This window comes from Lissotriton vulgaris, chromosome 10 (genome assembly GCF_964263255.1).
Source record: "Lissotriton vulgaris chromosome 10, aLisVul1.2, whole genome shotgun sequence".
Classification (NCBI taxonomy): Eukaryota; Metazoa; Chordata; class Amphibia; order Caudata; family Salamandridae; genus Lissotriton; species Lissotriton vulgaris.
In genome coordinates, this window is record NC_141698.1 from 939,950,364 (window position 1) to 939,963,862 (window position 13,499).

General features: G+C 48.7%; 1 protein-coding gene across 1 annotated transcript in view; it reads right to left on the minus strand.

The window, feature by feature from the left end:
* The window catches only part of DYNC1I1 (dynein cytoplasmic 1 intermediate chain 1), a 1,862,117-nt gene that overhangs the window by 324,243 nt on the left and 1,524,375 nt on the right, over positions 1-13,499 (minus strand). The window contains exon 14 of the mRNA XM_086941928.1: positions 5,882-6,024. Within this exon, the coding sequence (XP_086798054.1) occupies positions 5,882-6,024 (143 nt within the window). The remainder of the gene's footprint in view (positions 1-5,881; positions 6,025-13,499) is intronic.

The following is a 13,499-nucleotide window of genomic DNA, read 5'->3' on the forward strand; positions in this document are numbered from 1 at the left end:
AGAAAGTGGCTGCTCTCTTGTCTGACCTTTCTGTGTTCCTTGGCCTGTTTGTGAATTGACTATCTGGTTTGAGAGTGACAGGGGCTGGGGAGCCCCCAGGAGGCTGGCTGGGTCAGCCCTGGGCTGAATGACTACATCTGCATCTTGAGTGGTGGAAGGGGATAGCACCTGGGCCACAGGGGCGAAACACGTGTCGGCTGTCCACGCTTTTATCTACACAAATAAAGATCAACTTTTCTATAAAACAAGGACTCTCTTGACTCTATTTATATAAAAAAGGATTGAGCCTAAGGACACCAAGATATAACGTCTAACACACTCATCATTTACTTCAAATACTTTATCGTCTGAAAACTCAAGAGGTCCAGAGTTTTCTTGAGTGTGTTACCTTTACTAAAATCCTGTGAAAACTGATGTGGATTCGGATTCCTCTGTGGACCACCCCCCTTTTAGAAAACCTGAATAGGGCTGTGCCTGCCTCCTACAATGCTGGCTCCGCCTCCTGCTGGGCGGCTGACGACCCGGCCCCTCTCTCTGAAAGGAAAGGAGAAGCCAGGAAAACAAAGTGCTCAGGGAACATCCAGAACTGGTTCAGACCGGCCTCAGAGCCCTCCTGCCGAAAGGGAACAAAGACTTTTAGAGGTATACATATAGGACCCCTGACTACAGAAAATTAGATCATCCTGGAATCAAGAAGGAACCTCTGCCAAGGAGAAAGCAGGAAAACTGAAGAAGGAAGACTGTCCTGCTGTTGCTTTGCTAGACTGACCTGCAGTTGGTTTGCTGCCAAGGAGAAGGGAAGGACTTTGCTTTGTGCTATGTCCTCTTGCGTGAAGGAATCTCCATGGGCCTGAAGAAGAGCTGGCTCCCCATTAAGAAGTCCCAGGAACAAAAGGACTTCACCCCCAGCTTCCCTGAACTCTACTGAGAGAGTTCTGTCCTTCCTAGAGTGCTTGGGCCAGTTGTGCTGCCTCTGAAAGTTGTACCTGTGTTGGAAAGCTGGAAACCAAGATTTTAAGAACTTTTTGCAAGTTTTCCCGCATCGCTCGCTTGCGGAGTGTATCCCCGTCAGTGCGAGGAAATTCCAGCCGCCGTGAAGGCCGAGATCGTCGCAGCGCCTGTTGCCGCTGCCAGAGTTGTTGCATCCTTCGCTTGCGGGACGCACCAGACCGGTGCGGGAAGGTTACAATTGCTGCGAGTATCGTCGCAGAGCCTGTCGTCACTGGGTGAGATCGTCGCACCGCTTGCTTGCGAACTGCATCAAGTCGCTGCGAGAGTCGTCGCAGAGCCATCGCATCCAGGGGCCGCGAGAGGAGAAGATCGACGCTGAGCTGCGCATCGCCGCCGCACCGGAGATCATTGCCGCCCCGAAGATCGTCTCATTGTACCTTTTGCAAGCCGCTTCCACCGAAACCTGTGCACCGGAATCCACGCAAGGTATCGCATGACTCCCCATACAGACCGAAGTCATCACAACACGCCCGCTATGTCCAGCGGGGTTGTTGCATCACCTCCCCAGGGTCTCAGGAGTGACGCATCGCTTGCTTTTCAATGCTACAGCTTTCACTAGGAACTTTTGTTGCATCTAAAGGTACTGTTGGCTAAAACGTGACGCAACTGTGGATTATTTTAACGCAACCTGAAGAACACTTTTGAAACCATATTCTTGAACTGTGTATGTTCGATTTTTGTCGTTTTGGTATTGTGTAGTTTAGATTAAATACCTTTATTTTTCTAAACTGCTGTGGAGTCAGTTTGCTGCGTTTTCACTGTGTTACTGTGAGTTGGTACAAATACTTTGCACATTGCCTTTGATAAGCCTGACTGCTCGTGCCAAGCTACCAAGGGGGTGAGCAGGGTTTATCTGAAGAGTGTTTTCTCCTTACCCTGACTAGAAGCAAGGGTCCCTATTTGGACAGTGGTACCTATCTCTGCCAACTAGAGACCCCCAGTTCTAGCAATAACAATGAGAAATGTGAATGTGTTTGATCTAGGAGAGTTGAAGGAGTGAGCTCTCTATGTTTCAGTAGGGATGGAACTGATGTTACTAAATGAAAGAACGTGTAGTGCTACCAGTGCCTGTAGATGGGGATAATAACAGAATTAGAGTGACCTGATGGCTGCTTGATAGCAGCATGTTTCTTTTACATTTATGGAATTTGCTTCCATATATCAGTGCATCATGAGACTAGTAATATTTGTTGATTTTAATTGAGCCAATTTGACAAACACACCTGATAACAATGACATGTAACAAGCATTGGCATAGCCAATAGGTCTCGCCTTTGGGACCATGTAAGTAAAAAAAAAAAAACCTGAAGTGTAAGACTTCACGTTTACATTTACTGCAGCCTAAATACGAAGTAAATGTAAACGTGAAGTCTTATACTTCAGTTTTTATTTTTACTTACACAGTCCCAAATGCAAGACATATTGCATATGCTAGTTTTTCTTGCAGGGAAATCAATGGCGGTGCAGAGGTCTTTCCTCGTGAAGGTTCGCATCCTGCACCCCGTCATGCGTCTTCGACTCTTGGCAGCTGTTTTCTTAAAATGTAAGCGAGAGTGTATGTTTTTGTAATGCGAGTAACGAGGTGCCGAGGGACAGGGCTTTCATCCTTGCTGTTTGCCATGAAGGGCTGCCGCCTCCAGGGGGCAGAGCGGCGACAGCCGCTTGTAGTCGTACGGAAGCCCGTTGGATTAGCACTTCATGGCCAGTGAAGAGGGGAGCTGGACCCTACTCCAGGAGAGGACTTTGAGGCCACGAGAGCGCTTCGAGGCCAATGAGCGCGCTCCAATGCCATGGAGAGAGCTTCGAGGCCAACTCGAACGCTTCGAGGCCAACGAGAGTGCTTCGGGGCCAACAAGAGCGCTTCGAGGCCAACGAGAGCGCTGGCCATTCACCAAGTCACAAACTATCACGGAAAATAGCCATGGCTGAGAAACATTCTGGTGGACTAGCCAAGGTGGTCGCCAGTGACACAAGTCGGCAGGGGTGTGCGGGAAAGTCAGAGTCTTGTTAACTCTGGGTCGGAAAAACCCAAAATAGAGGAAGTGTGTGCCAATACACTGCCCTGTATTGATGCATTGTGTGCCCATGCATTACCCTCATTACTGCACTGAGTGTAGATGCATTACAGTCATGACTGCACTGTGTGCCTATGCATTACCCTGTATGAAGTGTAGCCCGCGGGTTAATAATTGGGAGGGGTGGGGGAGTGTGGCTGAGGTCACACACAGAGTTTCCCTTGCGGGAGCGAGCCTTGGGCACCATCTGTTTAGAAGTTAATTACAAACAGATGGTTTAAAAGCATAGTGTATGAATAGAAAAGGGTTGTCCTTGTAATGTGGAACCTGGTCATCTTCCACAGGAACCTAGAGAGAGGGAGGAGCTCAACAGGCATGTGTTAGAAGTTTGAACAGCTGCACAAGCCTTTAGGAACTTTAAGTTGATTTGCTGAAGCCTGGAAAGAGGTAGCCTGCAGGGTTAGGAACAGAGTAAACACTGCAGAAACTTGGAGACAGTGAATTAGGGTACAGAACTTCTACAGCAAATATTCCTTTTCTGGTGCTTTTACACAAAGCTGAGTTATGTTGTAGGCGTCGGCCCTGCAGAGCTCATATTAATAACCCTAATGCATATGTTTCTGACTGAGCAGCTATAATCCATTGTAGTCAATTACTCAAAATGTTAGGTGTAGAGGAAGGGACATCACATGCCTTTTGACCCATCTACAATGATATCACAAGAAATTATATTACAGAACATCAGGTGCATTATAGGAATTGATGTCATTTATCCTTTTACTCTGATAACATCCATAAAGTAACACCACTGAAGAAAATTAAAAACTAAAATAAGTGCAAACTTAAACCATAACTAAAATGTAATTAGTACAATAAAAAAAATTGTTAAACTAAATATGCCTACTTTATTCACCAAGCTTGTACTAATTAGGTTTCTGCCATAATTTGTTAGAGATGCATCAGTCACAGACCCAAGGGCAACCATGTGGCAGTCATGCTAAGCCCGTAACAGCCTTAAATGCCAGCCACATGCCCAAACCCAAATACAATTGGAAAAGTACCTCAGGCACACATTAGTAACAATATAGGAAATATCATTGTACACTTTTCAAAGTAGTTCCAAGTATAACATAGCATGGTCAGCGGTAATGAAAGCTTCCCGCATCACACAAAACAGGGACTTAACATGACTGCCTTGTACCACCTGCAGTATAGAATACTTCAACCCACATGTTCCTGCTATCAACCCATAGGGGTAGAAATAATAGCAGCAAAGTGCTTCAAAGTTGGATTGGTAAATACAAAAAATAAGTAGGAGCAACACAAAGGGCCTGGGTGTGAGGAAGCGTCACAAAAGATTCAGGTGGGGAAAGCATAAAAAAGACGCAAGTGGGGAAACAACACAGGTGGGGGTAATAACATGGAGGGCATGGATGGCCGGAAGCAACACGGAGAGCGGGAGATGGAAGCAACATGGACACCACAGGTGGTGAGAAAAAGCAACGGGCAAGAGAGAGCAAGGTGGACTGGACAGGGGGGAATCACATTAGTGAGAAAGCAAAGGGGGAGAAGTACACAAGGGCAAGTGCAACAAGGAAGGAGCGAGGGAGAAGCAGGGATGGGAGTGGCCTATAAGAAAATCTAGCAGTGCCATAAGGGGTGGTCTGACAGGTAATTGTGTGGGCTGTTTTCGTGCTGTTTGCCAGCATGTTTAATTGTCTGGTGAGAAGGTTTCTACTATTGATTTACCTTGTATTACCACAAACGTTGCTTCAAGCAAGCAAAAAATCATGCAGTCTTCCATACCTTGCAAAACACCTAAGCAGTGTGCACACCACCTGCCAAAATACCAGTTTCCTCGTGTCTGCCTGTTTTTTTGGGCAGTCCCATGGCGGTGCCTCTGAAAATTGGTACCGCAATGGAAACGCCAAAATCAGTTCCTGCACACAGGGGGAACATGTTGTGCCCCTGCATGCATCCCCAAGCAAATGGGAAACAGGGGGCCCTGTAGAGCCCCCTTTGTTTCAGGACTGCCAGCCTTTTTATAGAGTAAATACCTCCATGACACCGTTGGTGGTCCTGAAACTTGTAATATGCATGGCAGTGAAGCAGTAGCACCACCAACATATTGCTGAGCCCCTGACCACCACCAGGGAATGGTGTGCAATGGCGGTCCAACTGCCAAAGTTGATATTGGGCAGTGGGACCCCTGGTGCAGGGATGGCTGGACCGCCACCACTGCCCCCGCCAGTCTGACTTATAATTAGGTCCTCTGTCTTTTCAATTTGCAAATGTGAGCCACTTTTTTAGCTTTCTGATCAGTTAATGGGCAACCACTTTTATTTTCAGGCCCGGCCCCATTTTCTGTTCCAGTCTGACCCTAGGGAGAAGCACACGAACAACAGAGAGCAACACTAAGTTCGTCAGGGGGAGAGAAGTACATAGGGAAGACAGCTGCAAAAACATAAGCACTCTCATAAAGTACTTCACCAAAAATAAAAAAATAGTATTCGAAAAGCAAGGAGTGGCCGGACACAAGCAATGTGTCCATACAAAAGGGGAGGGACAAACACAAGAAGAGCAATGGAAGCCCAGGCAAGCTAAGACATAAAAAGCAAGCATTAGTAAAGCCAACCAATGGTAAACATTGGTGGGCTCTGAGCCCATTGTATGCTGACAATAGGTTCTTGGCCAACAGATAGTTTGTGCTGTTTGGTATGCAAGACCTAAAAATGATCTTGCATATAGCCAAGCTGTGTAAACTAGTAGACGATCCATACAATATTGGTTATGGCAATATCAATGCTATTGCAGAAAATGGCTGCCATACATATCCATGCACAAACAAAAATCACCTTCCGTGTCGGCACCCTGTGTAAACTGTACCCTCTTCGCAGCCAACAACGAAATTGTTGACGTCCCCTGTTGGGAAGGCCATTCCGGTAACCCCGGTAACCGCCACTTGCTTGGTCTTATTGTACACGAGCTCCATGCTTTCCTGCAAAATACATAAACCATTAACTTCCGTATTTCTGCGAACAAAGGTACCATAGATAAATGCGGTAATATCATTTTTCAATGCACAGCAATAGCAGAAGAAAGAGAGAAAAGCCACAAGGTGTGAGGCTGACATTTATACTTTGGCGCTTTCAGACTGGCTGGAATTCATCTGTCTGCCTTGCGCCTTAAGTCAGACAGAGATGACAGGTGAGAATTTAGAAACGAATGGTGCAGAAACTAAAGATAATACCTTAATGGTTACACATGTCAGCCCCAGGCTCTAATAAAACATACAATACCCATATATTTACAAACATTCTTAAAATCTTTTGTCTGACGGGAAATGCATGTACTCACAGCCTCAACAAGCACATTTATAAATATGAAAGCCAATCAAAATAAACAGCGGGTTTTGTTGGCAGAAGGTGATAGTGTGTGGTAGAAAACCTGGCAGAAGTATTCTCGCTGGCGGAATTCCATTAACCACTTCAGAAATTTAATATTACAGATGAATAATAGAGCAGTACATAGATTTGCTTCTATTTAGCCAGAAAGGAACTAAAGACGCTTACCTGGCCAGTTTTAGTCCACTAGAAAAAGAACATTTAAAGACAAATCTCGTTAGGCAAATGCAACAGTTTTGCATGGATAGCAGTGGGTTGTACAAGTGGCTGAACAGTGAAATTCCTATTTTTGTACCTGTCATGTTTGTGTCCGGTCTTATCTTTCATGCTCAGGACACCTGACCTACGTGCATCATTCCATGCCCCACGGTATTAGTGGTAGGTATTGACTCCAAGGGAAATATTGCTAAAGCAGGGTTTGGGTTTCCCCTAGTGCAACAGTACCCTCACATTTCAAGCTCTGCAGGTAGGAATGTCAGTTATTGATGTAATACTGTAAGTTCTCCCTTTCTCTGAGCTGCAATACTCAGTCCAGGCACAACATAAAAGTGGCCTCCATTAGTGAATGAGATAGCTAAAAAGGTGGTCCATGTTTGCAAATTAGGGTAGTTTTTAACTTCTAAAAACACGCAGTATAAGTGGTATGGAAGGTATGTGTAGCGTCCTCCCCAGCCGGGGATATGCGGATGATCATGCCACACAAGGAGTTTGTTATTATATATATCTTTATTCCTCAGCGTGTAACAGTTAACTTAACTTTCTACATCATAAATTCTATCATCCATACCAATGCACTTGCGTCACTGTGCTATGGAGTCCGTCAGGAACCAAAAGGGTCCGATCATCTCTAACTCACAAGACACTACATCTCCCCCTTTGTTAAATAAATAGTAACAATAATATATATGCACATTACAACTCTTCAAAAAGTCATTTTGATGCTCAAATCAATCGCCCAAATATGGTCATGTGAGGCTGCGGAGAATCCGGAGAAGTGTCCATGACTGGCATTGGTGTAGAGACATTGGTATAGTCATTCGGCTCTCTTGATTTTCAGGAGGACAAGTCTCCCTCCTGACATTGAGTTGGCAAAAGTCGAGGCAGGTGAATGAAATGTGAAGATTCTCAAGTGATTGCCTTTCCAGGGCAGTGAGCAGTCACCATGCGTCCTTTACTAGTCAGAACCCTCAGTAGGTCAGTATCAATAGGAGTATCAGACTTGCCTTTTCGTTTCTGGCTGACAATAACTTGGTATCCTCTATTGAACACAGTGCTCTGAGCACAGTAGAGCCCATTTGCATAGGTCTTCCTTTGACATTGGCGAGATGAGTCAGTAGTGCAAATGTTATCAATAGATCTCTGTTGGACCTAGATTACCCAAGCCTACATATGGTAGCTTGGCCCAGTAGTGGTCTACAGCTAACTCAAGGCGTTGGCTAAGTACTTACAAGTCTCACCCACAGTAACACAGTGATGAACCACTAAAATAAAGACACAACACCTCTGTTTGGAAAAATACCGTTACCTTTTATAAAAATAATATGTCTTTTTGGATTTAAGTTATACAAGATGCAATATTAGTTTCTTTCAAGAGTCAACATTACACTTTTACTTTAAGAAATTACTTTTCACTCCTCCGGCTGTGGAAAAAGGGCAATAAACCACATACTTTTGTCAATGGTACAGTAAAGCATAAGGGTAACTCTTTGGTTGGTTAAGAGAATCTCATTAGCTTCACACTCTGTAAGGTTCCTTCACATTAGCGTACAATGACACATTACTCCACCAATAACTCTACTGAAAAGCAGATACAGACTGATAGTGCAATACGTTTTTACAGGTTCATTAATAGGTACTTTACCCCACAGCTCTTAAGCACTGCTCAACTCAACAGCAAGACCTGAATGTAGATGTTCACTGTATAACCCACCAGTTATGTGCTAAAAGGGAAGACACAATAATATTAGTAAGGTTCCCCTCCCTCTGATTGACAGGCACACCTAGCTGGTAGAGAATCTACTTCTTTACTTATCACTAACTGTAGGGGTTTTTACCCAGGAACCCTGTGGTTCCCTGCACCACTTCCACCTTTCTGCTCCAGTTACTTATGGGATACTTTAGTTAGGATTGGGCTGAACACTAGCCCGTTTTCTTCATTTATGCTTCCTTGTGCAGTTCAGTCTATGTCCCAGTTGCAGTCCCACCGTCTTGTCTCTTTCCCCCGGTGCTGCTGCCTCCCGTCCCCACTCTACCCGGCTTACTTGTAAGCTCCTGGATGTGATGCGAGTGCTCTTCCCACTCGCGCTGAAGCCTGGCAGCAGTCGGCGGTCGGGAGAGATCGAGGGAGGCTTCCCTGGCCCACCGGCTCCTTACTGTGACGTCCGTAGTGGCGCTTCTGCCTCCTCAGGATGGGGGAACGGCTACCGGTGCTCCGACGCGATCGGCTCTCCTCAGTCGGCACTGCTCAGCTGGGCATGCGCGATCGCGCTCACTCTCCTTCCGCTTCTGCGCGCTGGCTCCCAGGGAGGACGTCGTTCGCCACGAAGACGCTGCTCTGTCTCCTCTGGGCCTGCTCGATTCTAGGCCCCTCCTGCCTCCACAGAAGCGTTTACACGCTGGACATGCGCGGAAGCGCCTACCTCCTCACTTGACGCGGCCGGTGCCCCCGGGGTCCCGATGCCGATCGGAGCAGCGCCGCTGCTTCCCTCCAGACACTTCTCACTTTGGCCTCACAGGAAGGATGTCCACACATGGCGCCCTCGCACCTCAGGTCGCCAGGGTGCCACAGACACCCGCCTTCACTTCAGCTGCTCCACGACACCGGTAAGCTCAGCGCTGGATAGGGGCAGCCAGGAATATCTTCAGTTAAGGGTATCCTGAGAGGATTTAATGGGATTCCAAGATATGAGTGGCTGCTTCCTCAAGTAGCTCGATTTCTTTGTCAGTAGTGGTTGTCTTGAGAGAGGGATCGGTCAAAGGTTGAAGGGGGAACAATCCTCTGAAGTAACTGTCAGCCTCAGTGACAAACTAGCTGCTCTCAGTGTGTCCACCTCCTCTCACCACTGCCTCACTCCTCTACTCTGGGGTCAGCACAAAATGGCTGCTGGTCACTGGCCTTATATAGGGTGGCCTGAGACCTGCAGAAGTCTCTAGTTGATTCCAGAAAGTTCCCTAATGTTACCCTATGGACCTGTCCTCCAGTAGTGTCCGTTATGGCAGTTGGTGGACACCATTTTAGGTCTCTGGAGATCCCTAAGGTTTCAAGGGGGTGACTAGGCCTCACAAGTGATGAGGGAAAAATGGCGTCATCGCCAAGGAACACCTAGCCCCCTGACAGCATTAAAAACTCCTGATGGACACATGTAAAAATAAAAATAGAAACTCTGGGAGGCTAAAGGGGACAAAAATAAATCATGGTGGTTAGAGTCTTCCCAGAAGCAGACAGGTCTAACACGCGTCCCCCCCAGCTGAAAGGGGGGAGAACTACCCAACCCCTTGGGAGTCCTCATCACTAAGGCGGAAATACCTGGATAGACCGTCTGCGTTGGCATGGTCTGCCCCAGGTCGGTGTTCCACCCTAAAGTCCATTCCCTGTAGGGAGATGGACCACCTTAGCAACTTGGGATTCTCCCCCTTCATTTGCATCAGCCAACGAAGGGGGCGATGGTCAGTCTGAACTAGGAAGTGCGAACCAAACAGGTATGGTCGCAGCTTCTTCAGAGCCCAGACCACCGCAAAGGCTTCTCTCTCAATTGTACTCCACCTCCTTTCCCTGGGGAGTAGTCTCCTGGACAGGAAGACCACGGGTTGATCCAAGCCCTCATCATTTAGCTGCGATAACACTGCCCCAATGCCATGTTCTGACGCATCTGTTTGGACAATGAATTCTCTAGCAAAATCAGGGGCCTTGAGAATGGGAGCGGAACACAATGCTTGTTTCAAGGTCATGAAGGCTCGCTGGCAAGCCTCCGTCCAGACTACCCGTCGGGGTTGCTTCTTGGAAGTAAGCTCAGTGAGGGGGGCCACGATAGTGCCATACCCCTTCACGAAGCGACGGTAGTATCCAGTGAGGCCCAGGAAGGCTCGGACCTCTGTTTGAGTTTTGGGGGGCTCCCAGGCGATGATAGCCTCAATCTTTACCTGGAGGGGCTGCACCGTCCCTCTGCCCACCAAGTGACCTAGGTACACCACCGACCACTGTCCGATCTGACACTTGCTGGCCTTGATTGTCAATCCAGCCTGTTGCAGGGCATGAAGAACAGCTTGCAGATGCTGCAAATGGTCCTCCCAGCTGCTACTGAAGACAGCAATGTCGTCCAGGTATGCAGCAGAAAAAGCTTCCATTCCAGAAAGGACCCTGTTCACCAGCCGCTGAAAAGTGGCAGGGGCATTCTTGAGCCCAAAGGGCATCACACGAAATTGGTAGTGTCCCTCAGGTGTAGAGAAGGCTGACCTTTCCTTCGCCTCCTCGGTAAGGGAAATCTGCCAGTACCCTGAAGTTAGGTCAAAGGTACTTAAGTATTGAGCAGCTCCCAGCCGGTCAATAAGCTCATCCGCCCGTGGGATAGGATGTGCATCAGTTTTGGTCACTGAGTTCAAGCCTCGGTAGTCCACACAGAATCTCAATTCAGGTGTGGTGCCTGGTGGGGCAGCTTTTGGTACCAAAACCACCGGGCTAGACCAAGGGCTTCCAGAAGGTTCAATTACTCCCAGTTCCAGCATCTTGGCGACTTCACTCTTGATGCTGGCCTTCACCTTGTCCGACAGCCGGTAGATTTTAGACTTCACAGGTGGGCTGTCTCCTGTGTCCACGTCATGGGTACACAGGTGGGTCCTACCCGGGACAAGGGAGAACAGAGAAGAAAATTGCTCCAGGATCTGGCGGCAATCACTCTGCTGTTCAGGAGTTAGGGATGGCGAGAGAATTACTCCCTCCACCGACCCATCCTTTTCTTGGGACGAGAGAAGATCAGGGAGAGGTTCGCTTTCTTCTTCCTCTGCTCCATCGGTTACCATCATTAAGACAACCGCGGGCCTCTCATGATGTGGCTTGAGGCGATTGGCATGCAGCACCCTGTGGGGCTGCCTCGGGGCCTTAAGATCCACCAAGTAGGTGGACTTCCCCTTCTTCTCCAACACCTCAAAGGGGCCTGTCCAACGGTCCTGTAGGGCATTTAGCTCTCCAGGTTCCATCACCCACACCTTCTGTCCAGGCTCCAGTTCCACTGGGTGAGCGTTGTGGTCATACCACTCTTTCATCACTGCTTGGCTGGCCTCCAAGTTGTCTGAAGCTTGCTTCCACAACTTAGCCATTTGGCTCCGGAAGGCCAGCATGTAGCTCACCACGTCCTGGGGAAGCTTTCTGGGAGTCCGTTCCCATCCGTCTTTCACCAGGCTGAGAGGTCCCCGTACAGGGTGCCCGTACAAAAGTTCGAAGGGGCTGAAGCCCACTCCCTTTTGTGGCACTTCCCTGTAAGAAAACAAGAGACAGGGTAGGAGGATGTCCCATTTCCTCTGCAGGCTCTCAGGTAGACTCCGTATCATACCTTTCAAGGTTTTGTTAAACCTTTCCACAAGACCATTGGTTTGTGGGTGATAAGGAGTGGTAAACCGATAGGTAACTCCGCACTCCTTCCACATAGCCCGCATGTACGCTGAAAGGAAGTTAGTCCCCCTGTCGGACACAACCTCCTTGGGGAAACCCACTCGGGTAAAGATCCCCATCAGGGCCCTTGCCACCACAGGTGCAGTGATGGTCCTCAGAGGTATGGCCTCTGGGTACCGTGTGGCATGATCCACCAAAACCAGTATGAACCGGTGACCAGCTGAAGTTGGTGGATCCAATGGCCCCACAATGTCGATGCCCACCCTCTCAAAGGGGGTGCTAACGACCGGTAGTGGTTCCAGGGGAGCTTTAAGCTTCACTCCTGTTTTCCCACTAGCTTGGCAGGACACACACGTCCGACAGTATGTGTCAGACGCCACTTTCATTCGAGGCCAATAGAAGTGGGGGACAAGCCGGGCAAAGGTCTTGTCCTGTCCTAGATGCCCTGCCAATGGTATCTCATGAGCCAGTTCCAGTAGAAAGGCTCTAAAGCATTGAGGGACCACCAAGGCTCTGGCTGAACCATGGCCAGGTGCCTTGGGCTCACTGTAGAGGAGTCCATCCTCCCAGTAAATCCGGTAACTCCCTTCAATGTTTCCTGCTGCCTGGGCGTTGGCCTGTTGCCGCAGCCCCTCGAGAGTAGGACACTCTTTCTGAGCTTCACAGAATTCTTCCCGGGAAGGACCTCCCTCCACATGCCATTCAGTAGGGATGGGTAGGTTCTCCAAGGAAGCAACATTCTCCCCTGTGGACTCCAGATCCACCTCCGCAGGTGGTCCAGCTGTCTCACGAGGTGGAGATGTCGAGGCAGGGTCCTCCGGCCTCCTGTCCTTCTCCTCTCTGGCAGCCGGCTGGGCCATTGTTCCAGGCTCCAGCGTAAGTGAACTCCCCCTTCGGGCAGTCGCTGACCTTGTGCTGACACAAGTCCAGTCAGGGGGTCCCAGCATCTCAGAGTGAGTCTGGTACTCCACCCTCCTCCAAGCATTGTGCTCCATATCATTCCCTAACAGGCAGTCAACAGGCACGGCAGGGCTTACGGCAACTCGAAGTGGACCTGCAACCCCTCCCCACTCAAAGGGAACCTCAGCCACAGGGTAGTGGCCCAATCTGCTGTCAGCCATTACGGCGGGATGGAGTACATCTGGGATGACCTGCTCTGGAGACACCAGCTGACTCCTTACCATAGTCATGCTGGCTCCTGTATCTCTCAGAGCCTCCCCTCTACGGCCATTGATGGTGACCCACTGCTCATACTTAGTAGTATTAGAGAGCAGCTGGGTCTTGGGAACCATCTCCTTATCTCCCAGGGACACTAAGGTGACACCCGCCCGCTCCCCTCCATTACCCAAAGGCATCTCCTCCCCGAGCACTACACTAGTGATTCCCGGGGCTTTTCCTCCAGTGGGAGGGGGTGGTCTTTTTGGGCATCTCACATCTCCTTTATAGTGTCCCACACCACCACAC